Source organism: Balaenoptera musculus, chromosome 16, assembly GCF_009873245.2.
Source record: "Balaenoptera musculus isolate JJ_BM4_2016_0621 chromosome 16, mBalMus1.pri.v3, whole genome shotgun sequence".
Classification (NCBI taxonomy): domain Eukaryota; kingdom Metazoa; phylum Chordata; class Mammalia; order Artiodactyla; family Balaenopteridae; genus Balaenoptera; species Balaenoptera musculus.
The window spans coordinates 15,343,253-15,370,289 of NC_045800.1; the positions used below are offsets into that span (position 1 = coordinate 15,343,253).

Here is a 27,037-nt window from a genome sequence, read left to right on the forward strand (position 1 = left end):
TTCCACTGGTAATCGAATTCCCTTCTTATTGAGTAATATTCCTTTAAACATATATATTCCTTCAGTCAAATCTTATTTTAGTCTAGGATTTTCTTTGTCTTTTTAAAGAGACTTTATAAGTATTTTTACTGATCTACATGTTATTTTTAGACTTTAACACTTAGAAATCATTACTTTCAAGTTTAGTGTCATATCACTGATGCTTCTCAAATCCTGCCTACTGCATTAATATTCTCTAATTTACTCAAAGTGAACACACATGCATATATCACTATTTAAAAGCTTCAAAAGTCAGTACATAGAGAAAATTCCAAAACCTCAATGGTACTTTTAAAGGCAATCTAATTTTTATTTTCTTACATGAACTTATATAAGAAAGATTTAAATCCTGTGATGGAATTTTCCAACACTTTCTAGAACTACATAGGTTCAGAAAATTTTTCTATGAAAGAATTAAAAAAAAAAAATCATGGTATAGAAACAGGCAAAAATCTGAACAGAGATAGAACTCCTAGTTACTAGTCCCCTCTGCCATTTACAAGTCATGCACTTTTAAGCAAGTCACATAACCAGTGTGTCTCAGCTTATCTGTATAACAAGAAAATGGAACTGGTTAAATAACTATACAAGTTTTCGATTTTCTGATTTTCTCTTTCATATTTGAAAGAAAGAATACTTAGGGTCCACTAAGAAGAGTGTTAGCTATAAAAATTAAATTGAAATTTCTTTTTAAAATGAGTTTGGGGACTTCCCTGGTGGCACAGTTGTTAAGACCCCACACTTCCAATGCAGGGGGCCCGGGAACTAGATCCCATATGCATGCCGCAACTAAGAGTTCACATGCCACAACTAAGGAGCTGGCAAGCCGCAACTAAGGAGTACACATGCTGCAACTAAGGAGCTGGTGAGCCACAACTAAGGAGGCTGCCTGCCACAACTAAGACCTGGCGCAACCTAATTAATTAATTAATTGATTGATTATTTTTTAAAAAATAAATAAAATGAGTTTTGCTCTGGTTTGCAGAACTTAGATTCTCATTAAATCATATAACAATTATTATAAATGTTTCAATTTGTAACAAAAAAGCAGTCAGTAAAAAACAGTTCCTGGAATTTAAAAAATAAAGGGCACTTAAAAAATAAATCCAATATGCTAAAATGTTAACATTGCTAGATCTGGATACTAGTCTGAGTACTTTTTATTTTCTATGTTTTTAAGACATAATTTTTTAATTGAACAGTATTCTGATCAAGTCAATAGCATAATAAATACAAGAAACCTTGAACATCTTAAAAGAATTAGAAGTGAATATACAAACTTTTCTTGTAGAAACACTGCTATCATTACTCCAATATTATTGTTTATTTGCTACTGATTTAATTTTAGAAAATGGAATGTTCTTACTAAACGTTCTTTACTATAATGGCATTCATCTGTGGACTATAAAACTCATTTACCAAATTGAAATCTTTACCTGGTAAAGCCTGGCACTCTTGTTGTCTCTGATCCCACTGGCAATTCAAGTTTAATGAACAGCTTTTACAGCTGGTAAGTTTGTTACAAATCTGCTCATTTCTCACATGACATTTGGTATAGTTTTTCACAGACTAGAAAATTAAAAGATAAAGCATGTTATTTTTCACCTTTGTACAGCAATGACTCTTAAACTTCAGTGTATATATGTCACCTGGTGAGCTTTACAATACAGATTTCTAACACCAAATCCAGTTGTACTGAATCAGAATTTCTCTTACTCATTTCTTTATTTAAACAAAATTCTTCGAATTAGAATGTGTGCTTACTGGAAAAACGTGCAAATTACACAATTTGAAACAGAAACCATATAATGAAAACCTATTCTATTGAATTTGATAACAGGTTTCCAATTCAATAAATAAAGCCAATGCACAAAGTCATTTCTCTCAATGATCACATGAAAGAATTCTAGTCATAATAAAACTATCATACAGACCCCTGGGAATGAAGTAGAAATGATGAGTAGGAAAACTTAAAGAGATGCTTTATCGAAATCCAATAAAATCTAAAAAGATAAATTATTTTCTCAATAACTCAAACTAATTTTACTTCTACAGACATTAAATAATGGTTTTGGTTAATTGATGTTTCTCCTGTATGTATCTGTCACATTTCCTTAATGGAGGTTGAAAAGAACCTGCAAAAGTTACATTTTGATCAGTCCTATTATACAACTATCATATTTCAACTAATTCCAGCTCTAAGAGGTTAAAGGTTAAAAAAGAAAAAAAAGGCAACATAGGAACTTTGGTGTGAGCTCCCTGCATATACCAAGGTTCAATATTTCACGTAATATTTTTAGCATCTATGATAATGAAAATCAAATTCTAAAATTTTGGGCTCAACTCTTCCTGTTACTCTTTTTTGAGAAAAAAACAAAAAGGAAAAAAACACATGCTGCACCCTGAGGCCCCTTATATTTCAGTAGGCAGACATACTTACCTCAGGCTTTCTCATGTAAGGGTGTTAAATAGTTCTTTTCAACCAAAAAACTTAACAGTTAAAATTTGCTTATAACTCACCCATATATAAAAATGGTTGAAGCAATTTTTATCCTCTTAGATACATACTTTAAAATGTCACCCATCAAATATTTATTTATAAACTACTATACTTTCCAACATAAAATACATTGCGGTCACCTCCATTTCAAAGATGTTAATTTCTTTAGAGCAAATTGCATATACTATAAGGTCACAGATTAAAAGTACATAGATACTAATGTTTATCTTATTCATCCTAAAAAAATCACAGAAGATACATTTTTTTAAAACCCAAATTACATTGCAACTCTTATTCAACCATCACGTTTTCATTAAGAACATACAAATTTTCTTAATGTTGTTTTTCTAATTCATAGCTTTTTGTTCTCATATAGCATATAAATCTTAGTATTATTCTACACAATTATTATAGTTCCAAACATCTGTCAACTAACTGAAAATAAATTTACTTGAATCATCTGATAAATAAAATAACCTATAAAAAAGACAAGAGAATGGCTAAACAACATGTTAGAATAAGAGAAAGAATAACAGCTCAATGCCAATCTTTAGAATAACAATGGTAACATCAGAGTCACCATCCAAATAACTCAACTGCTCTTCATTAAGAACAGTATAATCGGGACTTCCCTGGTGGCACAGTGGTTAAGAATCTGCCTGCCAATGCAGGGGACACAGGTTCAAGCTCTGGTCCAGGAAGATCCCACATGCCACGGAGCAACTAAGTCCATGCACCACAACTACCGAGCCTGCGCTCTTAGCCCGTGAGCCACAACTAATAAGCCTGCATGCCAAAACTACTGAAGCCCGTGCACCCAGAGCCCGGTGCTCTGCAACAAGAGAAGCCACTGCAATGAGAAGCACACGCAGCACAACAAAGAGTAGCCACTGCTCGCCGCAACTAGAGAAAGCCCGTGCACAGCAACGAAGACCCACTGTAGCCAAAAATAAATTTATTAAAAAAAAAAAAAAGAACAGTATAATCATGTATTGATACTGAAACAGTACAATAGATGAAATTATATTTCAGTCACACACAGGGCCAATTTATTCAATGATGGAAGAAAGCTGACTGTTACTTTGAAACATGGCTGGCATTTTTTGGCCTAATGAACCAGATGCACATTAGTAAACAGACTATGAAGCATAACCATTACTCTACTCATCTTCATCCTAATATATTTAGATGTAAATTTAAAATGAAAATCTGTAAGAAGTAAGGTTATTGGAGCTATTAGAGCACAAAATACACAACTTGCAGTAAATATGACTAAATAATGAAATAGAATCTCAGTGGACATCATTTACACTAAAATCTCAGACCTTTCTGTATCCATTAGCATTTGGTTTAGCTTGATCATCAGACATTCTGATAAAACCGTCCAAAAGACACATTACATCAAAGTCTAAATTACAAGTAAGTACCATCTGCTCACTTATACTATCTCACCCAGTACTTTCCTTGTTAACACATCATTATCAAAAATAAACTGTAAAGCAAAAGGCCACTTTTAAAAATGAACGCTTGATAACAATGTGCATAATACAATTTTTGAGATATGTGTATTTTCATATAGTGTAAATGTGTAAACACAAATTAACTCAGTTACCGAACAAAGCTTTAAGTAAAATCTGCTTGCAATTTTTATCTAATAACATTCTCCATTTTAGTCCCTTATTCCTATATTTTATTTTACTTAGCTCCTACTTCCACATTATTCACTAATATAACTCCCATTAGATGAATATTATGCAAATATAAAAAAGTAATTCAAATTTTCAAAGTGAGTCATGTCATATTAACATTAAAACTCAAATAAAATTATCTATTATCATTACAGCAATTCATATCACTAAAAAGTATACACCAACACAATATGTATGAAAACAAAAGGGTTCAATTCGATTAGTCAATAATTCAAAATTTTCCTTCATTTTAAGTTTTAAATATTATTTTAGAATAGAATCATATAACTAAGTATTTTGAAATATGACTGGTTACTAAAGAAAAATTTTAGATGATAAAATAAAAACTTTTTACTTAGTTTTCAAATTCCCTTTTCTTTACCTTTTACTTCTGCCTGGTATCTTGGAAAACAAGTGGATAGTTTTCTTGATTAATAAAAATTCAGAAAAAAGCAAAAATAATATGCATTTAGTTGAAAATCTGTATGCACACTATTTAGTTATTTAAGCTATACTCCAATAAGAGAATCTTTGACCCTACTAAACATAATTGTTAATACTTTAAAATTTTTTTCCTTCAACTTGTTGACATCTTCTAAAATATATGGGACATTTTGATGCTACCCACTTAAAAGGTTAATTTTTGCTGCCTTAATCCATTTTAATCTATCATCAATATTAATTTTATAATTTTTTCAATACTCTTATCTATAATAGGGTTCTCAACCTCATCACTAGTGAAATTTTGAGCCAGATAATTATTTTTTGTGGGAGGGCTGTTCATTCACTGTAGGATGTTTACCAGCATCCCTGGCTTTCTCCATAGTAGATGCCAGTAGCAGCCCCACAGTTGTGACAACCCAAAAAACACACATTGCCAAATGTCCCTCCGGGGGACAATATTGCCTAAGAGAACCAAAGATCTAAAGACAGATAAAAGGAAAACTACCACTGTCAATACTTCAGATTAAACTTGCACACAAAGTATATAAACAAAACCTAAACCACACCACTATTAATGCATGTCTGACAAGAATCTCATGGAAATGACTTACTTATATAATATAATCCTTATATAATCCTATTTTCATCAGCACAGAAGACAGTGTTTATAGCTACAGTCTTTTTTTAAAAAAATTTTTTGAAAGGATTTTCCCAACCTTATTTATGAAAAGAAGTAAAAGTTTCCGGATTCAAAATGGAATCTAGACTGACAAATATGAGCAAGAAACTACAGGCTGAATTTACAACATACCAAGAAGTAGGTGATTTCCTACATATTTTCTAAATGTCTTTTTTTTTTTTGAAGTATAGTTGGTTTACCATATTGAATTAGTTTCAGGTGTGCAACATAGTGATTCAACATTTTTAAAGATTACATACTCCATTTAACATTATTACAAAACAATGGCTATAATTCCCTGTGCTGTACAATATATCCTTGTTGCTTATCAATTTTTTACATAGTAGTTTGTATCTCTTAATCTCATACCCCTATTTTGCCCTTCCCCCTTCCCTATTCTAAATATCTTGATACGGAAAGTGCTATTTTGTACAGTGCTACTAAATGGTAAGCTAATGATTATGAAGTAGCATGTTAGCTACAACATCATTTACCCATAAATACTAACCATACTGCAGTTACTGTTTGATGAAATGCATTTCTTGTCATCGCACCACTGGCACCCATTTGTATTGGCAGTACAGCTGGCACAATCTGCATATCTGTAACATCTGTCATCAGAAGCAGCTGTGATACAAATGGGAGAACACATCAGGATGAAAAAGAAAATGTCACACGTCTTAATTCACATATTTTTAACAACTGTTAAGAATCACTAAGACATTTTTTAACCATAAATATAACCATCAATATCAAAATAAGTTCTTCAATATGAACTCAATTTTGTAATTTAATTGGATTTAAAGGGATTTAGATACTTCCTAGACTGATCTTTATTCAGTCTACCAGGATCCTACAGCCATTTAAAATTTACACATTAAAATTAATTAATTAATTAATTAATTAAATAAAATTTACACATTATGGAGGGAGAAAAAGATTTAGAGGTATTTTACTAAACAAAATGTATTATTATATATCTAAAAGAAAACATTATAACAAATACTCATTGCTTATTATTCTTCATAAAGCTATTTAGAGACATGACTTATTATAGATTAGCAAAACTTGATTTGTTAATTGTAGCACCAAAAATGTATAAGAGCCCCACTCATTTAAAGAAAATTGAACAATTTTTATCCAAATCATTCTTCATAAATAAATATTTACTAGTAATTATTCATAAGTTTGATTTATTTATTCAATATTTTATAAGAAATATTAAATTATAACAAAACTCATCAAAATTCTAGAAAATTTTTAACTTTATGGTCTGCCTTGACAATAATTCAGAAAGAAAAAAACTACCAAATGCAGAATAAATTACTTCATTTTATTTCTTTGAAGCATACAGTATATCTTAGAAAGGGTGTATCTGAAAGCATTTTTTACTTACATATGAAAATAATTCATATATATGGCCATGTTACATATACAAATTGATATATGAATATTACATACAGAATTCAAAAAAGAAAACTAAAAATACCTAATAAAGATATTAAATTACTAATCACTGCTAAATTCAAACATTAATCACTGCTAAATTCAAACATTAGAATTCCTAATTAGAGGATTATGAGTTTTTAATTTCTGAAAGCTACTAAGGTAATTCTTACAAGCAGAATGCATTTCCATTTCTAGCCAAACAGAGAAGCTTTGTTCCAAATATAAGAAAGAAAAAAAATTTTTACCTGTTTTCAGAGGGCACTTTGCTCTAAGAATATTATTAGTATTCCCAGACTCCCAAGATTCACAGTGATTTTTATTCCAAATACATTTTATCCCTGGACCAGCATTTTTACAAAGTTCTTCATCTCTGAAAGCCTTGCAATTTGGAGGCTTGTATACAAGTATATCATTAAGGAGTACACTAGAAAATCCTCCAAATATATACATGGACCTATTAGAGACAAAATAAGAATCTTAAAGAAACAATATTAAGAAAAGTCTCTGTCTAATGTGTTAGTTTTAAAAATAAATTTAAATACACATTTTACATTATCTTATCTAGTTAGGAAACAATTTTTTAGAAATATATAGTAGCTGTATATACTATAATAAGATACACTTTAGACAATAAGATACACTTTAGAATTGCTATATAGAATTATAATTGTTGAATACAAAGAATTTAGAAATTAGATATAGAGTTCTTCATATAGTGTTTTACTATACTCTTATAAAATAAAAAGACCAAGAGTAAAATTATCAAAAAGATTTCCAAAGTTTCAATTTGAAAAGCCCAGATGATTACTGAATTAATACTACCAATGCCAAAAAATTTGACATGCCCTCAAAACAGCCTAATTTTTGTTTCTAAAAATATTATTAACACAATAAATGGAAAAGATCAGAAAATGCTTCAAGAATATCTTTTATTATTTAAAAAAAGTAAAATAAAAATCAACCAAATGCAGTTTTAAACAGAGAAGCCTAGAGGTTTTATGTTTACACTCTGAATTTCATTTATTTCAGTTTCAAAAGCTAACTGATATCAGTTACACAGCTTCATTGTGATTAAGTTCTGACTACTTTTAGTATTATATTGGAGAATCTTTACATAATTAGAATAAGGTAGTAATAAAATGAACTTATGAAAAATGTCATCATGAATTACAAATTTTATTTAATGAATGATCTAGCATATTGTTTACTGTCACAAGTCCACATTAACGAACTTTTGCTATAGAAATAGCAAAATCATAATAACTTAAAGGATGAAGGTAACTTAATGATCATCCAGTCCAAATTCCCAGTGGATATAACGGTCTTAAAGGCCAGAGAGGTTAAGAGACTTGTCAAAAGTCACACATTCAGTTATGACAGAACCAAAATGAGAATCTAATTCTTCTCACTTCCCTTGCTCTCCTCAAAAGAAATATGTGGCTAGCCTTTCTATCACTTCAGTCTGATCTTTTTTAAGGAAGTCATTCATGATCTGATCTCTGGAAAAAGGAAAGAAGGCAGGATGACTTTTTAAAAGAGTATCTGAAGTTCTATCTCAGCACCTTTCCTTTGATACTCCCCTGCCCCTTAAATAAACTTAAACAAAAAAGAAATGAAGGATATGGTTAATGAAGCAAAATTCATTCCGCGGTATTACAGGGATATATAAAATCCAATGCCATTAAGTACAAACAATAATTTTTTTAAAGAATAACAAAATATGTGGGTAGTATGACTGATAAATGTGCTTCTTTTACCCATTAATGACAACTGCAGAGTGTCCAAATCTGTTGACATCTCTATGAAGGTTTGGTTTCGGTAATATTTTCCATTCATCACAAGCTAGGAAAATGAAAACAGCAAAACAAAAAATGAAATAAAAGAACTATTTAAGACAAATACTATAAAATAATCATTGGCCAAATAAAGATACAATACTTAAAATTAGGAAGGCTTTCATTAATTTTCCATGACCTATAATTTAGTATCTTTACTCAACTAGCATTATTCCTTAAATAAAAACAACTTCTGCCTAAAATTCTTACAAATAATTTTACATGTATGAGAATAAAGGAAATCAAAGGAAAAAAATTAGATGAACTTTACATTGGAGGATAATTTCAATGACATATTTTATTAAATTAACCAAGAATCATACAGTAAAATTCATGAATGTCAATATTGGGCAAATCCATCAGGACGTTAAATCACTAAATCAAATTTTACATGCATGCATGCAAAATTAAATGGAATATATAATACTCAATGAAAGAATGCCTAAAAATGGAATCATCAAAATAAAATATTTAAATCAGTTTAATGATTCGATATTTCAAAGGAATGGTTTTCATTTTATGTAAAGGAGAAGAGCTTTAGTTGCAAAAAATAGAAAAAAATGAAAAAAAAAAACCCTAAATAATTCATGAGCTACATAAAGACTATGGAAAGAAAAATGATTAAAGAAAACTGTTTATCATTTAAATATAGCCTCAGAATCGACACATATATTAATAGAGATTTTGAGATGTCAAATAATTCAGTATTCAGTGACTAGAAACATTCTCAGGACAGTGTTTTAGATTTTATCCTCTTAGACATGGCATATCTAAAAGCAGGCCTTGGTATTTAATACAAGCACATAGATGTAACAAGGTTTAAAACAAATTTATTTCATTTTTTGGTAACTTAGAAGCCCTTTTGAAACAAGAAAATAATCTCAAATACAATTAGTTGTAATGAATTACTTGTTTTCTTATATAAGCAATCATGTCTATTACACTAGAAATGAAATAATAAATTTGGCTTTAATTCAATATTATTACTAGTAAAGATCAAAGGAATCACAAAAACCAAAACCATAGTTTAGAACATTAAACTGGAAGACTGAGAGCAATAAAATATATCTTGAATTATATCTCCCACAGTGTATGAGGTTCACAAATCTGCCCCAAAAGGGGTATTCCTTAGTTGATATAATCTCTCTCTTTAGTTCACAAAGTACATGAACCTATTAAATACTCTCAAAAGAGAGAGTACAAAAGCACAGAAGCCTAACTTTACTAAACCCAGTGTTTTCCCAATGCTTTATCCATAGAAGCACTTTTCACATAACACCTATTCACATTCCCAGGAGCCAAGGCTCTGAAGATCACATTTTGAGAACTACTATTATAAAGGCCTACACATAATATTCATAGTCTACAAATTTTATGCATTAGAGTTCACTTAAGAAATGTACATTTCTTAAGTGTACATTTATATGCATGCAGTAATATAAAACTTCCACAGTGCTTTCATCTATATAACTTAAAATAGTCTGTATAAGAATCCAGTGAGGTTGATTGAGCAGATATCACCATATGCCAGAAATGAAAAATGAGACTTAGGAGAAGTTAAGCAATGTCCTTAAGGCCCAATAGATTACCTTTGTTTTTCTATAAATTATGTTTATGAATGCCTGATGTTATAAAAGTATATTGAATGGATTCTGAAAGATAATTCCCATTTGGAGAGAAGGGGTGACCTGTAAAAGGCACAGACTTTGACAAAGAAAGAGATGAAAATGTTAGCGAGACAGATAATGAGTTAGGGCAGACAGATTTTAATCATTCCACCAAAACCCAACACACAGACACACACACACACACACACACACACATACACACACACCCCACATGGCCACTGATTCATAAATTGTGTGTTGAATACAGTATTCCAACAACAGAATTAGAAACCTGAATGTGTGTCAAAGAAATGAAACAGAAAAGAGTCAGATCAAAGAGTAGGACTTCCAGAAATTAGGACTTCCAGAAACCAGTTTATTATAAAAATCTCCAAAGAAGAATCATCTTCAAGGTCATCTTTGGGACATCTGGAATCCAGAAAAGAAAGTGACCCGACAATCTGAGCCTATCCAGGACTAAAGAATAAGTAATTTGGCCCAGCATGCAAAACAAATCAGCAGAAGGAGGGAGGAAAAGCAGATTTCCAAAATGAGAACCAGGGAAAATGCTCAGAAAAAACCATCTAAGAAGTGAGTCAGGAAAAAGAGCTGAGAGAATAAAGGCCAGCATTTACTAAAAATTAGGCCTTTTGAAGATTTCTTGTGACTCTATACTCTCTTTAGGGAAAAAGAAAAATTTTTAAGCATACAGAATAGTCTAAAGAATGGTATTATAAACACCTATATACCACTACCCAGATCTGTCAAACCCAATATTTTACCACGTTTACTGTAGATTTTCTAAAGAAAGAAAATATTACAGATATGATCGAGGCTCCCTGTGTACTCCCTCTCAAATTCAACTGCTTTATGTCTTCTGTCTTTGGACACAACCACTATCCTATATTGGTTTATCAATGTTCCCATATTTATGATCTATATAGAGTATTTTTGTAGGTTATAAAACAATATAAATGATATCCAACTATGGATTCTTCTCCACCTTGCTTATTTTGTTCAACCTATTGGGTTGTTTTTTGGCTTTTTAACCATTTTTAAGTGAACAGTTCAGTGACATTAAGTACATTCGCATTGTTGTGCACCATCATCACCATCCATCTCCAGGGTTTTCTTCATCTTGCAAAACTAAAGCTCTGTACCCATTAAATAATAACTACCTATTCCCCTCTCTCCCCAGCCCATGGTAACCACTATTCTACTTTTTTGTCTATAAATTTGACTATTCTAAGCACCTCAAATGAATGAATTCATACAGTATTTGTCCTTTTGTGACTGGCTTATTTCCCTAAGTATGTATTCAAAGTTCATCTGTGCTGTAGCATGTGTCAGAATTTCCTTCCTTTTTAAACCCTGAATAATTTCCATTGTATGTATATACGACATTTTCTTTATCCATTCATCCATATATGGATATGTAGGTTGTTTCCAGATTTTGGCTACTGTGAATAATGCTGCTAGGAACATGGGTGTACAGATATCTGTCCCTGCCCCTGATTTCAATTCTCTTCTGTGTATACCCAGAAGCAGAATTGCTGGATCATATGGTAATTATGTTTAACTTTTTGAGGAACCGCTATACTCTGTCCTATAGTGGCCACACCATTTTACCTTCCCCCTAGCAGTGCACAGGGGTTCCAATTTCTCCACATCCTCGTCAACACTTGTTATTTTCTATTTCTTGATAATAGCCATCCTAATGGGTGTGAAGTGGTATCTCACTGTGGTTTTGATTTGCAATTCCCTAATGATTAGTGATGTTGGGCGTCTTTTTATGTCCTTATTGGGATATTTGTATATCTTCTTTGGAGAACTATATCTTCACCAAAAAGCCTGTACATTAACTTGGTCAAATTTATTGTTTTCCACCATAATTCAAAAAGAGACATGTACCACAATGTTCACTGCAGCACTATTTACAATAGCCTGGACATGGAACCAACCTAAATGCCTGACAGATGAATGGATAAAGAAGATGTGGCACATATATACAATGGAATATTACTCAGCCATAAAAAGAAACGAAATTGAGTTATTTTAGTGAGGTGGATGGACCTAGAGTCTGTCACACAGAGTGAAGTAAGTCAGAAAGAGAAAAGCAAATACTGTATGCTAACGCATATATACAGAATCTAAAAAAAAAAAAAAAAATGGTACTGATGAACCTAGTTGCAGGGCAGGAATAAAGAGGTAGACATAGAAAATGGACTTGAGGACATGGGGTGGAAGGGCAAAGCTGGGACAAAGTGAGAGCAGCATCGACATATATACACTACCGAATGTAAAACAGTTGGCTGCTGGGAAGAAGCAGCATAGCACAGGGAGATCGGCTCGGTGCTTTCAGATGACCTAGAGGGGTGGGATAGGGAGGGTGGGAGGGAAGCTCAAGAAGGACAGGATATGGGGACATGTGTATGCACATGGCTGATTCGCTTTGCTGTGCAACAGAAACTAACATAGTATTGTGAAGCAATTATACTCCAATAAAGATCTATTAAAAAAAATTTATTGTTTTCCTTGTGATTTGTGCTTTTTATTCTTAACTCAAGATTGTAAAGATAATCTCTTATTTTCTTCAAAGGATGTACAGTTTGGCTCTTACTATTCTGATCTTCAATACAGTTGGAAGTTATTTTTGCATTTGTTGCATGGATCTAACTTAATTTTCCCCATATACAATATTTCCCAGATATTTCTCACTATATTTCCATATACCAATTGCCCAGAACCATTTTTTGAGCATTTATCCCTAACCCACTAATTTGTGTCTCATTTGACTTCTGTACTGCTGTGGTTTGTTTTTATTCCACTTGTTTTTAACTAAAGATATATATATGCAAAGTTTAAAAGCAAATAATCCCACAAGGCTCATCACAGGAAAGTCTCCTCCTCCCTATCTATGGGCTATGGAAGCCCGAAATTGAAAAGCACATAGTTGCTTCTAATAGTTAAAAAACATTTTTAATTACTATTATAATATTATATAAAATTAACTGAAGAATTCATCAAACCTTTTATAGTCTTTTTAAATAGGTAAAGATTCCTAAAGTAAGTGGCGGCCATGACCTTTACCTAATAAAAATAACATGTTAATTGCTTATCAATGCTATAAAATATTTAACTCTCAAAACAACTCTGAGGAGTAAATATTTTTGTCACCATGTTTTAAATAAGGAAAAGAGTCTTTAGAAGTTAGGTAACTTCCTTAAAGTCATTAAATAGTAAAGTCAAATCAAAACCAGATCTCCTTAACTTCTTTACGTTATACTGCCTCACCACACCATCAAAATATCCTTTTTGATATAAACATTAACTTCTTGAAAATAAAAACACGATAATACAGTTTTTTGAAAAAGTACACAAATCCCTGCAGAAGAAAAACATTACAGTACAGTAATAAAAAAATTATACATAAGAGCAATTAACTCAGACAAATAATAATACAACCCAATTCTACTTCAAGAAGTTCTTTGCCTTTTAATATATGTGGTCGTAGGAGGTGAAGGCTTTATTACTATCTCCAGGACATAACCTTCAATTATACTAAACGTTCAAAAGTAATTACACACAATATTTGTGGTAGACTTTGGTGCTACTCAACAAATATTCCAGTTGTCGTCCTTAAGGCCTAGGCAAAATGATACTCCCACACTCCTTAGAAGTTGGATGTGACAATATGACTTGTTTTAGTCAAGGAAATGCAAGCTAAAGTGATAATTGTATTTCTGGATGGAACCATTTAATTACCAATGAAAGAAAATACAATTTAGCCTTGGTCCCTAAGTGATGACAGTAAGCAAATCTGCCCTCCCCACCAACACTAGACATGTATCATGGGTGAAAAATAACCTTTTATTGGTGTTAAGAATAAGACCCTGACACATGGGATGGGAACATCTGAGCTGATGCCCTGAAAATCTCCCCCAATTTTGCATTCCCAAATTTTCCTGAATCTTCTGAGACTGCAGAAGTGGTCTACCCTACTGTACTGAGAGACAGTACTCAACCCTTGCTCTGAACCCAGTGCAGCAGCTTCCCTCCAGTAACACCTGTACCCTAGCTCAGAATCTGCTCACACCTTCCCTATTGGCCACTGGGTCTATAACTTGGCTCAGCATAACGCAGCCTGTTACATTCTGGGACTGCTAAGAACAGAAAGGGACTACATCTCAAAGGATCTGTAAGACCTAGATAGCATATATTGGCAGAAGTTGGGGGGAATACACACGGTTCTAGATTCTGAAGGGAGTTTGATCAAAAGCATCAGAACCTTACATTGGATTAGGAAAAAATTATTTATTTATTTAAAAGCACTCTCCAAGATGCAGGATTTAGGATTTATCCCCTTATAAGAACCCTGGGAGATGGTGTGAGCTCACTGTTAAGATGACTCCTATACACAGCAAAGGAAACCATCAACAAAATGAAAAAGTAACCTACTACTGAATGGGAGAAAATATTTGTAAATCATATATCTGATAAGGGGTTAATATCCAAAATATATAAAGAAATCACACAAGTCAATAGCAAAACTACCCAAACAACATGATTAAAAAACAGGTAGAGGAATTGAAGAGATATTTTTCCAAAGAAGACACACAAATGGGCAACATGTACATGAAAAGGTACTCAGCATCCCTACTCATCAGGGAAATGCAAATCAAAACCACAATGAGATATCACCTTACACCTCATAGAATGGATATCACCAAAAAGGCCAGAGGTGGCAAGTGTTAGCAAAGATGTGGAGAAAAGGGAACCCGGGTGCACTGTCAGTGGGAATGGAAATTGGTAAAGCGACTATGGAAAACAATATGGAAGTTCCTCAAAAAACTAAAAATCGAACTGCCACATGATCCACCAATCCCACTTCTGGGTATATACCCAAAGGAAATGTAAACAGGATAACAAAGAGATATCTGCGCTCCCATGTTCATTGCAGCATTATTCACAATAGCCAAGATACAGAAACAACCTAAGTGTCCGGCAATAAATGAATGGATAAAGATGTGGTATACATATACAATGGAATATTATTCAGTCATTTGAAAGAAGGAAATCCTGCTGTTTGTGACAACATGTATGGAGCTTGAGGGTATTATGCTAAGAGAAATAAGCCAGACAGAAAAAGACAAATAACAAATGGTATCACTTACATGTGAAAACTTAAAAAAAAACAAAGTCAAACTCATAGACACACAGAGTAGAAAAGTGGTTTCCAGGTATGGGGGAAATAGGGAGAGGTTGAGGAAAGGGTACAAACTTTCAGCTATAAGATGAATAAGGTCTGAGGATCTAATGTATACTTGGTGACAACAGTTGCTAACCCAATATTGTACAACTGAAATTTGCTGAGTAGAACGTGTTTTCACCAAAAAGAAAAAAGATGAACATGTGAGGTAATGATGGATGTGCTAATGAACTAGATGTGGGGGGATCCTTTCACAATGTATATTTATATCAAATCATCAGAATGTACACTTTAAATATCTTACAATTTTATCAATTACACCTCAATAAAGCTGGGGGAAAAAAAGATGACTCCTAGAAACATGGAAAAATACAGTCTAAATGCCAGAATTGTCATAGCAAACACTAAAAGCAGAGGTTAAGTCTAGGAAAGTGGTGCTGTCACTGTTGGAAAAAGCAGCATGTGTAATATATAGAAAGCCCCTGTGAAATAATCCCAATGCAGACCCTACACACCTGCCAAAGGCCATGCCATATGCAGTGGAAATTTTTATACCTCTAGTCTTGTCATGTTATTGAGCCCTGGCAGAGATGGAGTGCTTCACATGTATTATTAAGTGACCATGTGCTCAGAGTTTTCTATCATGATATACTGTATAACATCAGAAAACCCACCAGGTCGTTTTACCTACAGCAGGGCCAGAACGTATGTCATTTACTGAAGCCATGAAGAATGTGATGGTGAGAGGGATACTGGCATCACTGAGAAAGCGGTGGCTTTCCTTCATAGACCAAAGCTGATGGTATGAAAAACTGTAACAGAACTGTGCTCAGCGATGGAGACAATAGGAGAATAGAGGCCAGCTGGTGACACTTAACCATCAGAATCCAATCCAAGTAGAGAGCCATTACTGTAATAAGCAGCAAGATCGAAGTGTCAGTCAAGAGGACTGACCTATTGAGAATTATAGAGATGTTTAATAGAACACAGCATCCCTAGAAGTAAAACAGATGGGCAGCCAACAAGGGTACTACCTAACTTATATCATCAGAAGAAATCAAGGATAAACGATCAGAAAGCTGATGGCAGATGCTGCAATAAAAAGTCATAATTCATTGCTCAATTTCTGGATTTGAGCCACTTTTTAAATCCAGAGCTGATACATTTAAAAGTCTGGGGCCCAGGAGGAAGGACCCTGTAATACCACAGCAAGTATACATGGTAATAGTGTCCCTAGTTCTTCCTCAAAGGTACCAATGGTCATTTCATTGGGTAACCCTAGCCTAGAGAAAAAAGCAACCACAAACATTGCAAGTACTGCTGGACACAAGGTCTGAGGTGACACTGACACATCATGGCCTCTCTTTATAGCAGGGATAATATGGGAATGATGAAATTAATGGCATCCTGGCCAAGGTTCTTCTCAAAATGAGCCAGTGGGTCTGCAGACCTATGCAGTGGTCATGTCCTAAGTCCCTAGATTAATAATTGGAATAGACATTCTTGGCAAATGGAACCACCCCAACGTTGGGTCCTTGGCTGTTACAGTGGAAAATATCAAGTTGAAGCCTCTGGAACTGTTACCCCCTGGATAATATAATAAGTTTTAAAATAATGTTGCATTTCAGAGGGAGTGAATGGCATTAATTAGTATTATCCTGAAGCATGTAAAGAATGCTCGATAATGTACCCCCTCAAATTGTTTGAATTACCAATCTGGCCCCTGTAAACTAAACAAGGCCTGGAAGATGACAATAGCTCACTAACAAGTAGTAGCCCAAACTGCAGGCACCACGCAAGATGTGTATCTTTGTTAGAGCAGATTAACATGGCCACTGATTTGGCAAATGTGTTCTTTGCTAACCCTACCAGAAAAGAGGACCAAAAGCAGTATGCATTCATATGGAATAGAATAGGATACATTCACAATTTTGCCTTGGGATTATGTTAACTTTTGTCAGAACACACTTGGCCCAATTGGACATCTTGCAGAACATTTCATGTTTCCACTACATTAATGGCATCACTCTAACAGTGCCAGATGAACAAGAACAGTTAATGCAGTGGAGGCCCTGTTAAGACATATATGCTTCAAAGGGTGGAAGATAAAACCTACAAAGATTCAGAGACCTTCCATGTAGTAAGCTATTTAGGGGTCTAGAGGTCAAGAGCATTCTGAGACAGCTCATCTGAACTGAAACACCAACTATTACATCTTTCAACTCCCACTGCAAGGAAGAAAGCGAACATCTGATAGGTCTTTTGGGGTTCTGAAGGCTGTATATTCCATTCCTGGGAATACTGTTCAAGCCCATATACTGGAAAATATCAAAGGCTGCCGGCTCTGAGTACACGCCAGGGCAGAAAATAGCTCTGCTATAGGTCCAGGACACACTGCAAACAGCCCTGCAACTAGGGCCACATGACCCAGTAGATACTATAGTTATTGGAGGAGTCACTGTTAGAAAAAGAAGCATGTGGAATATATAGAAAGCCCCTGTGGAAGAATCCCAATGCAGACCCAGCACACATGTCAAAGGCCATGCCATCCGCAGTTGAAAATTTTATACCTCTATTCCCACCACACTACTGAGCCCTGGCAGAGATGGAGTGCTGGACGTGGGTTATTAGGTGACCATGTGTTCAGAGTTTTCTATCATGAGCTGTCTCTGTCATCAATAATCACGAGAACATAAAGTGGAAGCTGCACCCAAGATGAAGCATGAGCAAGAGCACAGTGCACAAGCAATCTGCATGAGCTGGTAGCTCAGACCTAGTGCCATCTACCCCTGCTGCCCCCGCACCCATCCCGCATCTTACAGCTATGGCTGTATGAGGAATCCTTTGTGCCCAGATAACAAGAAGAGGAAAATGAAAATATGTAAGCTTCGTACGTGGCCACAATTCAAAAATGGTTATCACTTACAAGACAGCTTCACTCAGGGGTGGCCTGGAAGAACAGCAGAAAAGGAAAAAGCCTCCCAATTGGGTAGGCCTTTGAGAAGTGTGCCTCATGTACATCGTGTGGAAAGAGAAATGGCCCAGGAGCAGTAGTTAATGACCTAGCTGGCTGATCAGGAGCCTAGAAGCAGAAATATTTAAGATCAGAGACAAGGAGGTCCTAGAGTAGAGACATGTGGATGAATATATTTGAACGAGCATGAAATGTGAAGATCTCTGTGATACAAGTTAAAGGCCATCAGAGAGCATCCAACATGGAAGCGACGCTAAACAACCAGGAAACAATTGACTGAGACAGCTAATGTCAGTCTCTATCACAGGACACCTCGGTGCCAACGAAATGAGCACATGAACTAAGTAGCCATATGGCAGAGATGGAGGCCATCCAGGAATGCAATAACATGGGCTCCTTCTGAAAAAAGCTGATGGAGTTACTCTTCCACTAAATGTCCAACCTGACAGCAAGATATCAGTCCTGATCCCCTGATAAGGCCATTCCCCAAGAACACTAACTGGACATCTGGTGGCAGGTTGACTACATTGGGCCCCTTCCACTCTGGATGGGCCAACATTTCATCATGACAAGAATACATATTTTGAGGATGCATTTGCTTTTTCTGCCCACAGGGTCTTAACCAGCACAACTATCTTAGAAATTATGAAATGTCTGATTAACCAGCATGGGATCCCATGTAATCAGGAGACACACTTCACAGAAAAGGAGGTACAGAAATGGTCCTATGACCATGAAATCCACTGGATCCCAAACCACACAACCTGACAGAGATTTTGACAGGCACAACTGAAGCACCAGGATGCAGGATACACCTGAACTAAAGACCTTTAAATAGTGCTGTGTCCCCAATAGGAAGAATATATAGGTCCAAAAACCGGGGAGTAAAAGCCACTTCTTGTGGCCTCATATTCAGTTACAAGGTTGGGAAATTTGTGCTCCTCATCCTGCAATTCTGGGTTCTGCAGGATTAGAGGTCCTATTCCCCAAAGGGAAAAATATTCTGGCAGAAGAAGTAGCAATTAACCATTTAACTGTAAGCTACAGTTGCCGCTTGGGTACTTCAGGCTCCTTGTGTCAAGGGACCAGCAAGCAGGCAAAAAAGGAGTAGCATCTTGGCAGGGGTAATTGGCCCCGACCATCAAAGGGAGGGACTGCTGTTACAAATAAGGGCAGGGGAATATATTTGGGACACAGATGATCCATTTAGGTGTTTCTTGGTATCCCTTTGCCAAGTGTGATGGTAAATGGGCAAGTACAGTAACCCAGACTAGAAGGTATATGATGATCAGGAGCTCAAATACCTAAGGGGGAGGGAGTGGGTCATGCTACCAGGTAAGACACAGAGACCAGAAGAAGTGCTAGCTGAGGGTAAGAGACATGAAAAAATAATGGATGAGGGACATGGTGAATATCAGTTGCAGCCCTGAGACCAGCTACAAAAGCCAGAGCAATAATCTAGGCTCCCACCAGGGAGAAAGGCCCACTGGAATCCTGGAGGAGTTGTTTAACAAATATATTTGAAGAAGCGGGCTGAGTGGCCCAAAGAATGAATTGTGATGAACATGGAAAGGCGCTGACTAAATACACCTTCAGGGAAGGACTTATCAGTGGACACCATTCAGCTGCCAGCCCCTGCAGAGACTGCCTTAGCTACAGAGAGCTTCCGCACCCAGGGTCCTGGGAGTGACCCTCGTACAATGACCAACCAAGACCTGTTTTATCCGAAAGAGGGACAACTCTGAGGGGCATTTCAACTCCAGAGTTGTCCTGGAGTTGGCTGAGGATGTTAAGTCTGCTTGACTTTTACTTTTCGCCCAATCCTGCTTCTTCCCCTCCCTTTTACAGGTGTTCAATCCAAGGACCTAATAAGTACCCTGAACGCTAAACTCTGTCTCAGAGTTTGCTTTTCAGAGAACTGTGACAGGATTGTTTGTTACCTCAGTCTAACATAACCTGTACTGACTGATACAATACAGTAAGTGTGAATATTCCTCTACAGTGTCTTAAAATAGCTGGCAAATTGTTTTCAACTCACAAAATTGTTTAGGAAGAAGAGAATTTAACTTGCAAGCTTATGAAAAGCTAGTTGAGGTAAGCGACTTTTGCAACTATAGGGACATTTCATGCTTGCTGATATTTGCCCACCTGCCAGGATTTTTCAACAGAATGAGAAGAGAAAAACATAGGAGCAGTTGCAGCAAATACACGTTCCACTTATCCCTTGCAGCTTTTTCAATAATGACTAAACAGAATGTTGGGTTAGATAAATTCTGTTGCTGAGTTTTCAAATACTTGATCAGGATTCTCTGTAAAACACAGGTTAGTTTTCCTGTAAAATGTAGAAGGTATCAAATGCCTTAAAGCTCAGAATTAAATTAATATAATTTGTTTACACATAGTCTCTTTCCATTCTTACAATATAAAGTCTCTTACATTATTAACATCTGACTGCAATCTATAATATTTTTTGCCAAGAAGAAAATATATTTCCAGAACACTCATGTCATTATCACTTCACAAACAGTTCAAGGCTAGACAAACTAAAGCAAATTCCAAAGTTACTGACATCATGAAAATTGACAGAAATACCATCCCATACCGACAGAAAAGCCACACAGCAATAAAGACCACAGTAAAATATACTCTCTAGAATATAGACTTTTAAAAAAATCTGTACTACAAGGCACTAAATATTTATTTAAAAACCTTATACACTCAATAAACATAAGATCAAGAAATTAAGAGTTACTATTCTCTCAAACACAAATCTCAGCAATCAGAATACTGTGCCGTTAGGACTATTCACATATGAGAGACAACATAATTACATTAAAAACATATGCTGAAATCTAGAGACAGGTTTATTTTATCAATTATGCATAAAATAGTACAGGTGAAAAATGCACATTCATTGGCTAATTTTTCTGCAAATACTCATATTCTTCTATGAAAATATGCATCTATAATACTTTAAAGACACATTTTTAAAATTCTTTTAATATTTCATTTGAAACACCAGTTCTTACCTGTCTTAATAGCATATTTGAAATACACTAAAAAGAGCACATATGTTGTAGGTATAAGACTCAAAACTAGATGAATACAAAGAAAAACTTTTATTAACCATTTGGATACTTACGTAATAGAAAACCAAATTTCTGGATGTTGCCAAAAATCTTTCCCCACCTTCCCCTGAAATGCTGATGTTTCACTGGGTCCCCCTCCCCCAGGTAAAAATTTATCTTACTATTCTAAAAGGTGCACACTTTTGCTACCCACAGTTTCATACCCACAGTTTCTCTCAGGATTTTGTCCTCTGGCATTCATTCCAAAAATATTTATTTAGCTTCTTACCCTCTGCCAGGCAAAGTGGGCACCACTATTTGACAATCAATCTTAAATGAAATGATTTTATCATGTTTTAACATACAGTGTTATTTCCCGTTGGCTTCAGTAAATAGTCTTGAGGTAATAAATTATATTTATAGATTCCCTGATAATGAATCATACTTGAAATCCTAGAATAATTCCTACTTGGTCATAGTTTATTATAATTTTGAAACTGTTGAATTCTATTTGCTAATATTTTATTTTAGATGTTTAATTCTATATTCATGACTGTTTTCCCTGCCTTCTTCCCCAGAGGTTTTGTTGAGACGTTTCAACACTTTTCTTTCAGTGTATATTCTATTTCAAGAATCTTTATTTAGCAATTTTTGTATTCAAAACAATCTCTCAAAATGCTTATAGATCTATTAAGAGAGATTCATTGTTCGTTACTCTTCTTGATTCTCTACCTTGAGGTCACTGATTAAATATACTGATAAAACTAATTTTCTTGAGTGTCATGCTACATTAACAAATATTATATGCCTTTTTTCCCAATTAAAGATCTTTCAAATTTTTTTCCTGTTAAATCAGGAAAACATCAATATATAGTACAGTGGTAGAATCAAAAGAACTCTGAACTTAGATTTGGGCTCAAATTCTGAATACACCATCTTACAACCTATGCAAGTTTGGGTCTAACCATGCTAAATCACAGTTTCTTCCTGTATGAATAAATATAATAGTACACGCTACACAGATGTTATGAGAATTACATCATAAAGCATATGTAAAGTGCAAAACATTACAGGAAGCTTTCGGCGAATGTTAGTTCTCCCTTTTCACAAAACGAAAGGTCGCTTTTTCCCTTACTTACTGGCCTCTTTTTTAAAGAGAAGTAACTACTATTTCTTCTACACAATAGTTTATTATAGAAAGAAAAAGAGAACCTTGAGCAAAGGATACAGTAAAGCTTAAAACAGTCAACAGTTGGCTAAATTCATTGAAAAAAGGGTATGATGATTTTAAGAGTGTTTCTTACAGACCAAGAAACAAATGGGTTTTTTCAGGTGGCAGGGCAAGGGGTGCTGCTTTTGTCAAGGAAGAGCCCTAAGGAGTTAACAGAGCGCAGAGAGAAATACTGATTAACAAAGAGAGGGACAATAAAATAACCTCCAGAAAATAAAAATAATTATAAACATGAAGAGCGAGCAAGTTTGAATTTTTATAGTTCTGCTGGATTGTTCAAAAAAATTAAATACTTAGATGTTTTAATCTGAATATGATTTTTTAATGAAATTATGTGCCTTACAAAATTGTATCCATTATACTGTGTGTGTGTGTGTGTGTGTGTGTGTGTGTATACACACACACACACACCCGTATCACTCTACAGGGTTGTACAAAAACATGTATACTATGTTTCATAAACTAGTTAAGTGTTTTGCTTTCTGCAAGATATATTTCTGATATAAATCTGACTCCCTATCCTATTCTGAAATAATCTAACTCAACAAATTACATTTTCATGACTCTACTATATTTTTGAGGAAAAAAATTATGATCAATGTATCTATGAGTTATCCTTCATCTTGTACATTCTCTTACCCTTAGGTAAATTTTCTTATTGAAGAAGAATAACTACCATTTGTAATTAAAAGTATCATAATAATATGTTAGGCCTACTGAAAATTCTATAATAGCTATTAATTTGATGATTCTGAAATACTGTCTCAAGATTCAATCCAATTTTAAGGTATGTTTCAATTCAGGAAAATCTCTCATTCGTAAATGTTGATATCTTCAATCAAACCACCAAAAAGATGGGTAGTTTACTAAAGAGATATGAAAAATATACAGACTACTTGATTCCTTTTTTTCCCACTGACCCTAGAAAACTAAATTTTATGACACTACTTTCCACAGTCAAGTAGTTTATAAGTATAAATATGTCTAGGGGCTTCCCTGGTGGCTCAATGGTTGAGAATCTGCCTGCCAATGCAGGGGACACGGGTTCGAGCCCTGGTCTGGGAATATCCCACATGCCGCGGAGCAACTGGGCCCGTGAACCACAACTACTGAGCCTGCGCGTCTGGAGCCTGTGCTCCGCAACAAGAGAGGCCGCGATAGTGAGAGGCCCGCGCACCGCGATGAAGAGTGGCCCCCACTTGCCGCAACTGGAGAGGGCCCTCGCACAGAGATGAAGACCCAACGCGGCCAAAAATAAATAAATAAATACTGCTTTATAAATATGTCTAATAACCTGAGATCAACTCAGTGAGACATGCTTTTCCACTGCATCTTTAGTCTCATTATGTACTAGAAGGCTATCTTTACCAGAAAGATCACTTTAATCTTGAATCACGTGCAATAATGATACCACTAACAATAACAAAATATATATTAATAAAATTTTCAGGTTTGAAATGTCTTCGAGCTAGATTTACAAACTAGAACATTAAGTAACGTATCATTGTATACGTAACAGTCCATCCAGTCTTATTCGCCAGTCCTGGCTCTATTATCAGTTGCACTTGAGTCACTTTTTAAAAATATAAATACCCAGTGCCTAATCTAAGAGGATCAGGTTATAGAGGTCTGATTTTTCTCCCTTCAACCTTCAAAGGGAATGCCAAGGTACAGCCATGTTTGAAAATCACCATTATATGCCTTCTACATCGATCATGTATAGTATAATGAGAACTGGGAAGGCAAGGTTATGTCCTCAAAGATTAATGATATTGGCTATATAAAATTTACTATGGCAGTAGGGCTGAAATAGTACATTTTAGAGCAATGAAAAATTAGTATTAGCATACATATTTTTATTGTTTAAACATCATAGAACACAATCAGCTAAATCTTCAGGTGCATTCCAGTTAAATATGCCATAAAAGTCCCAGTGTACTGTACAAAAGAGAAAAACTAGCAACACAACTTTTTTCCCCCCAAGAGGATCTATTTTCAGGTTGATTCATATACAATGGTTATATTTTATTTCCACAAAAATATACTTCATAAGGAAAGCAATTATTTTGGAAGACATTTTCTGAAATAAGAAAAATAATTTTCCCTAGAAAATATTTCAGCATTTGATGCTACAAACCCCGGAGAATAAATACAGATTGGGGGAGGGGGGGCTTTATTGGGAACTGCATAGAAACAATCAAATAAGGTAAAACAAAACACCTTTATCCTGTTTTGATTGTATTGCTTTATGTTTTTGTTGTTAGTTGTTAGCACAGGGAAAACAAAATCCTATGTTAAAATACAGCATTGTTTAAACTATGTTATTCTTCCTCCAATTTGAACAATTTGTTTGAAAAATGAAACTGATATTTGCTTCTATCTTTCCACAGCATTAAGAAACCTTACTAAACATAAAGTGTCTGGTAATTTGTTGCGAAAATGAAGAGCATACAATGGACCCGACTAAACAGCACAGTGTAGTCAAGAGGAAAGACTACCACTTTAGGAGTTAAAAAAAGCTTGATCTACCACCTGCAGGGCTTTGGGCAAATTCCTTTTACTCTTGTGCATAATAATCTGAAAATGAGTTTATTAAAACCTTGTTACAAGGTTATTAGAGAGGTTACAGATATTGTAAATAAAGCTCTTAGTAAAATACCTAGCTCTTAGAAGACACTTAAGAGTAGCAATTAGAATAATGATAATCTGAGAGCTCACCCTTTCTCTCTCTCTCTCTCTCTCTCTCTCTGAAAAACTAACACCTCTAATGTTTTTCACCTTGGTAAACTTTTTGGATGCATAAAACCTAAAATATGGTAATCCTGAACAATATGGAAGAAATAAAAATAAATTCCCAATATGTCAGCTACAAAGTAGCTCAACATTAATTTCCTCGTTAAAATACAGAAATTGGGTGGAAGCTCCTTGAAGAATCTTTTTCAAAAGTTCAAAATCTCACTTCATGGATTTTTAACAATTACAACAAAATTCTACACTTTTCCTAGGATTTTTATTCCTAGAAGAAAAACAAAATGTTCATCCATCTCCAGAGAAATAAGCATACTGTCTCATCACCATAGCAAAATAATATGTTGACAGTGCCAACCTGGCAATGAAAGATCATAATAAGCCAGCCTAGATTCACTACTTCATTTAACCGATTTTCTGGATCTCAGGCACTGATTTAAAAGCCTTCTGAAAGCCAAGATAATCCCATTTTCATCATGAATCATAACTTCAAATTATTATTTCAAAAGGTAAATATTTAATTATTTAGGATCTAAAAATCCAGAAGACAGTGGATTCTTTTCAATGATTACTCACAGACAGATAGTCATAGAATTTAAAGAGCATGCCTAACTTTATTACTAGGAATTTCCTTCCAAACAAGCTTACAATAGTTTAGAGATCAAAGTGCTTATTAATAGTCATAATTTTCTTTATATGCTGCCACTTGAAATAATTTTCCAAAGTAGACTATGTGCCTTTATGATGTTTAAAAGTGAAAGGATACTTCTTACATCTATTAAACGTGTTATTCTTTGGTCTCTCTTATTTTTATTTATCAAAATGTTTCTTAATAGCTTAAAATTGGATTATTATTGTACTTTACACAATAAAAGGTACTCTTAAGTACTGCTAAAGATTTAAAATATCAGCTATGTTTTATCTATAACATGATATATAGAGAAGAAATGTTTTCACTACAATGGTCAACCAGGTAGCTAAATTTAGTATTTCAAAAAATATATTCATTTACTATTCAGAAATTGATAGGACTATAGATAACATAATTAAAATTGAGTTGTATAGATGCATTGTATTTCTAGGTTCCCTGGTAAAGATTCTTCTTTAGTTACTTCCATTCCTAGATATGTTCTGGGTTTCCATTTTGTCCCAAAATATTATTTATTTAGCTTTTCTATCTCTATATTCCTTTCTCTAATTCTATCAGTTTCGTCTGTGGAGTAAATATATCTGATGAGTTTAATTTAAATGCATCTTTGCTCATCCCCACTAAGTCTAAAATGCTTGCGTTCCTACTCTTTGTAATGTAAACTTGCTAATGCTCCATATCTATCCATTATCAAAACTAATATGGTAATAGTCAAACAAAATAGACTGATAAAGTGCTCATGTAGGTATACAATACATAAAAGCCTTCAAAAAGACATTCAAACCCAGATTTCTCAATTCCCCTGCCTCCACCACTGACTCACCTCAGTTCATCTCTTCTCCTGCCCTATACTACTACTATGCTGAAACTGGAGAGAATTCCATTCATAATCTGTCACTGAATTTCTCTCTCTAAAA

At 34.4% G+C, this 27,037-nt stretch overlaps 1 protein-coding gene across 1 annotated transcript in view; it reads right to left on the minus strand.

Annotated features, from left to right (window-relative positions):
• Positions 1-27,037, minus strand: part of ATRNL1 (attractin like 1) — a 688,151-nt gene that overhangs the window by 545,632 nt on the left and 115,482 nt on the right. The window contains exons 11-14 of the mRNA XM_036829651.1: positions 8,557-8,641; positions 7,045-7,253; positions 5,859-5,977; positions 1,476-1,608 (exon numbers count right to left, since the gene is read on the minus strand). Of these exons, the coding sequence (XP_036685546.1) occupies positions 1,476-1,608; positions 5,859-5,977; positions 7,045-7,253; positions 8,557-8,641 (546 nt within the window). The remainder of the gene's footprint in view (positions 1-1,475; positions 1,609-5,858; positions 5,978-7,044; positions 7,254-8,556; positions 8,642-27,037) is intronic.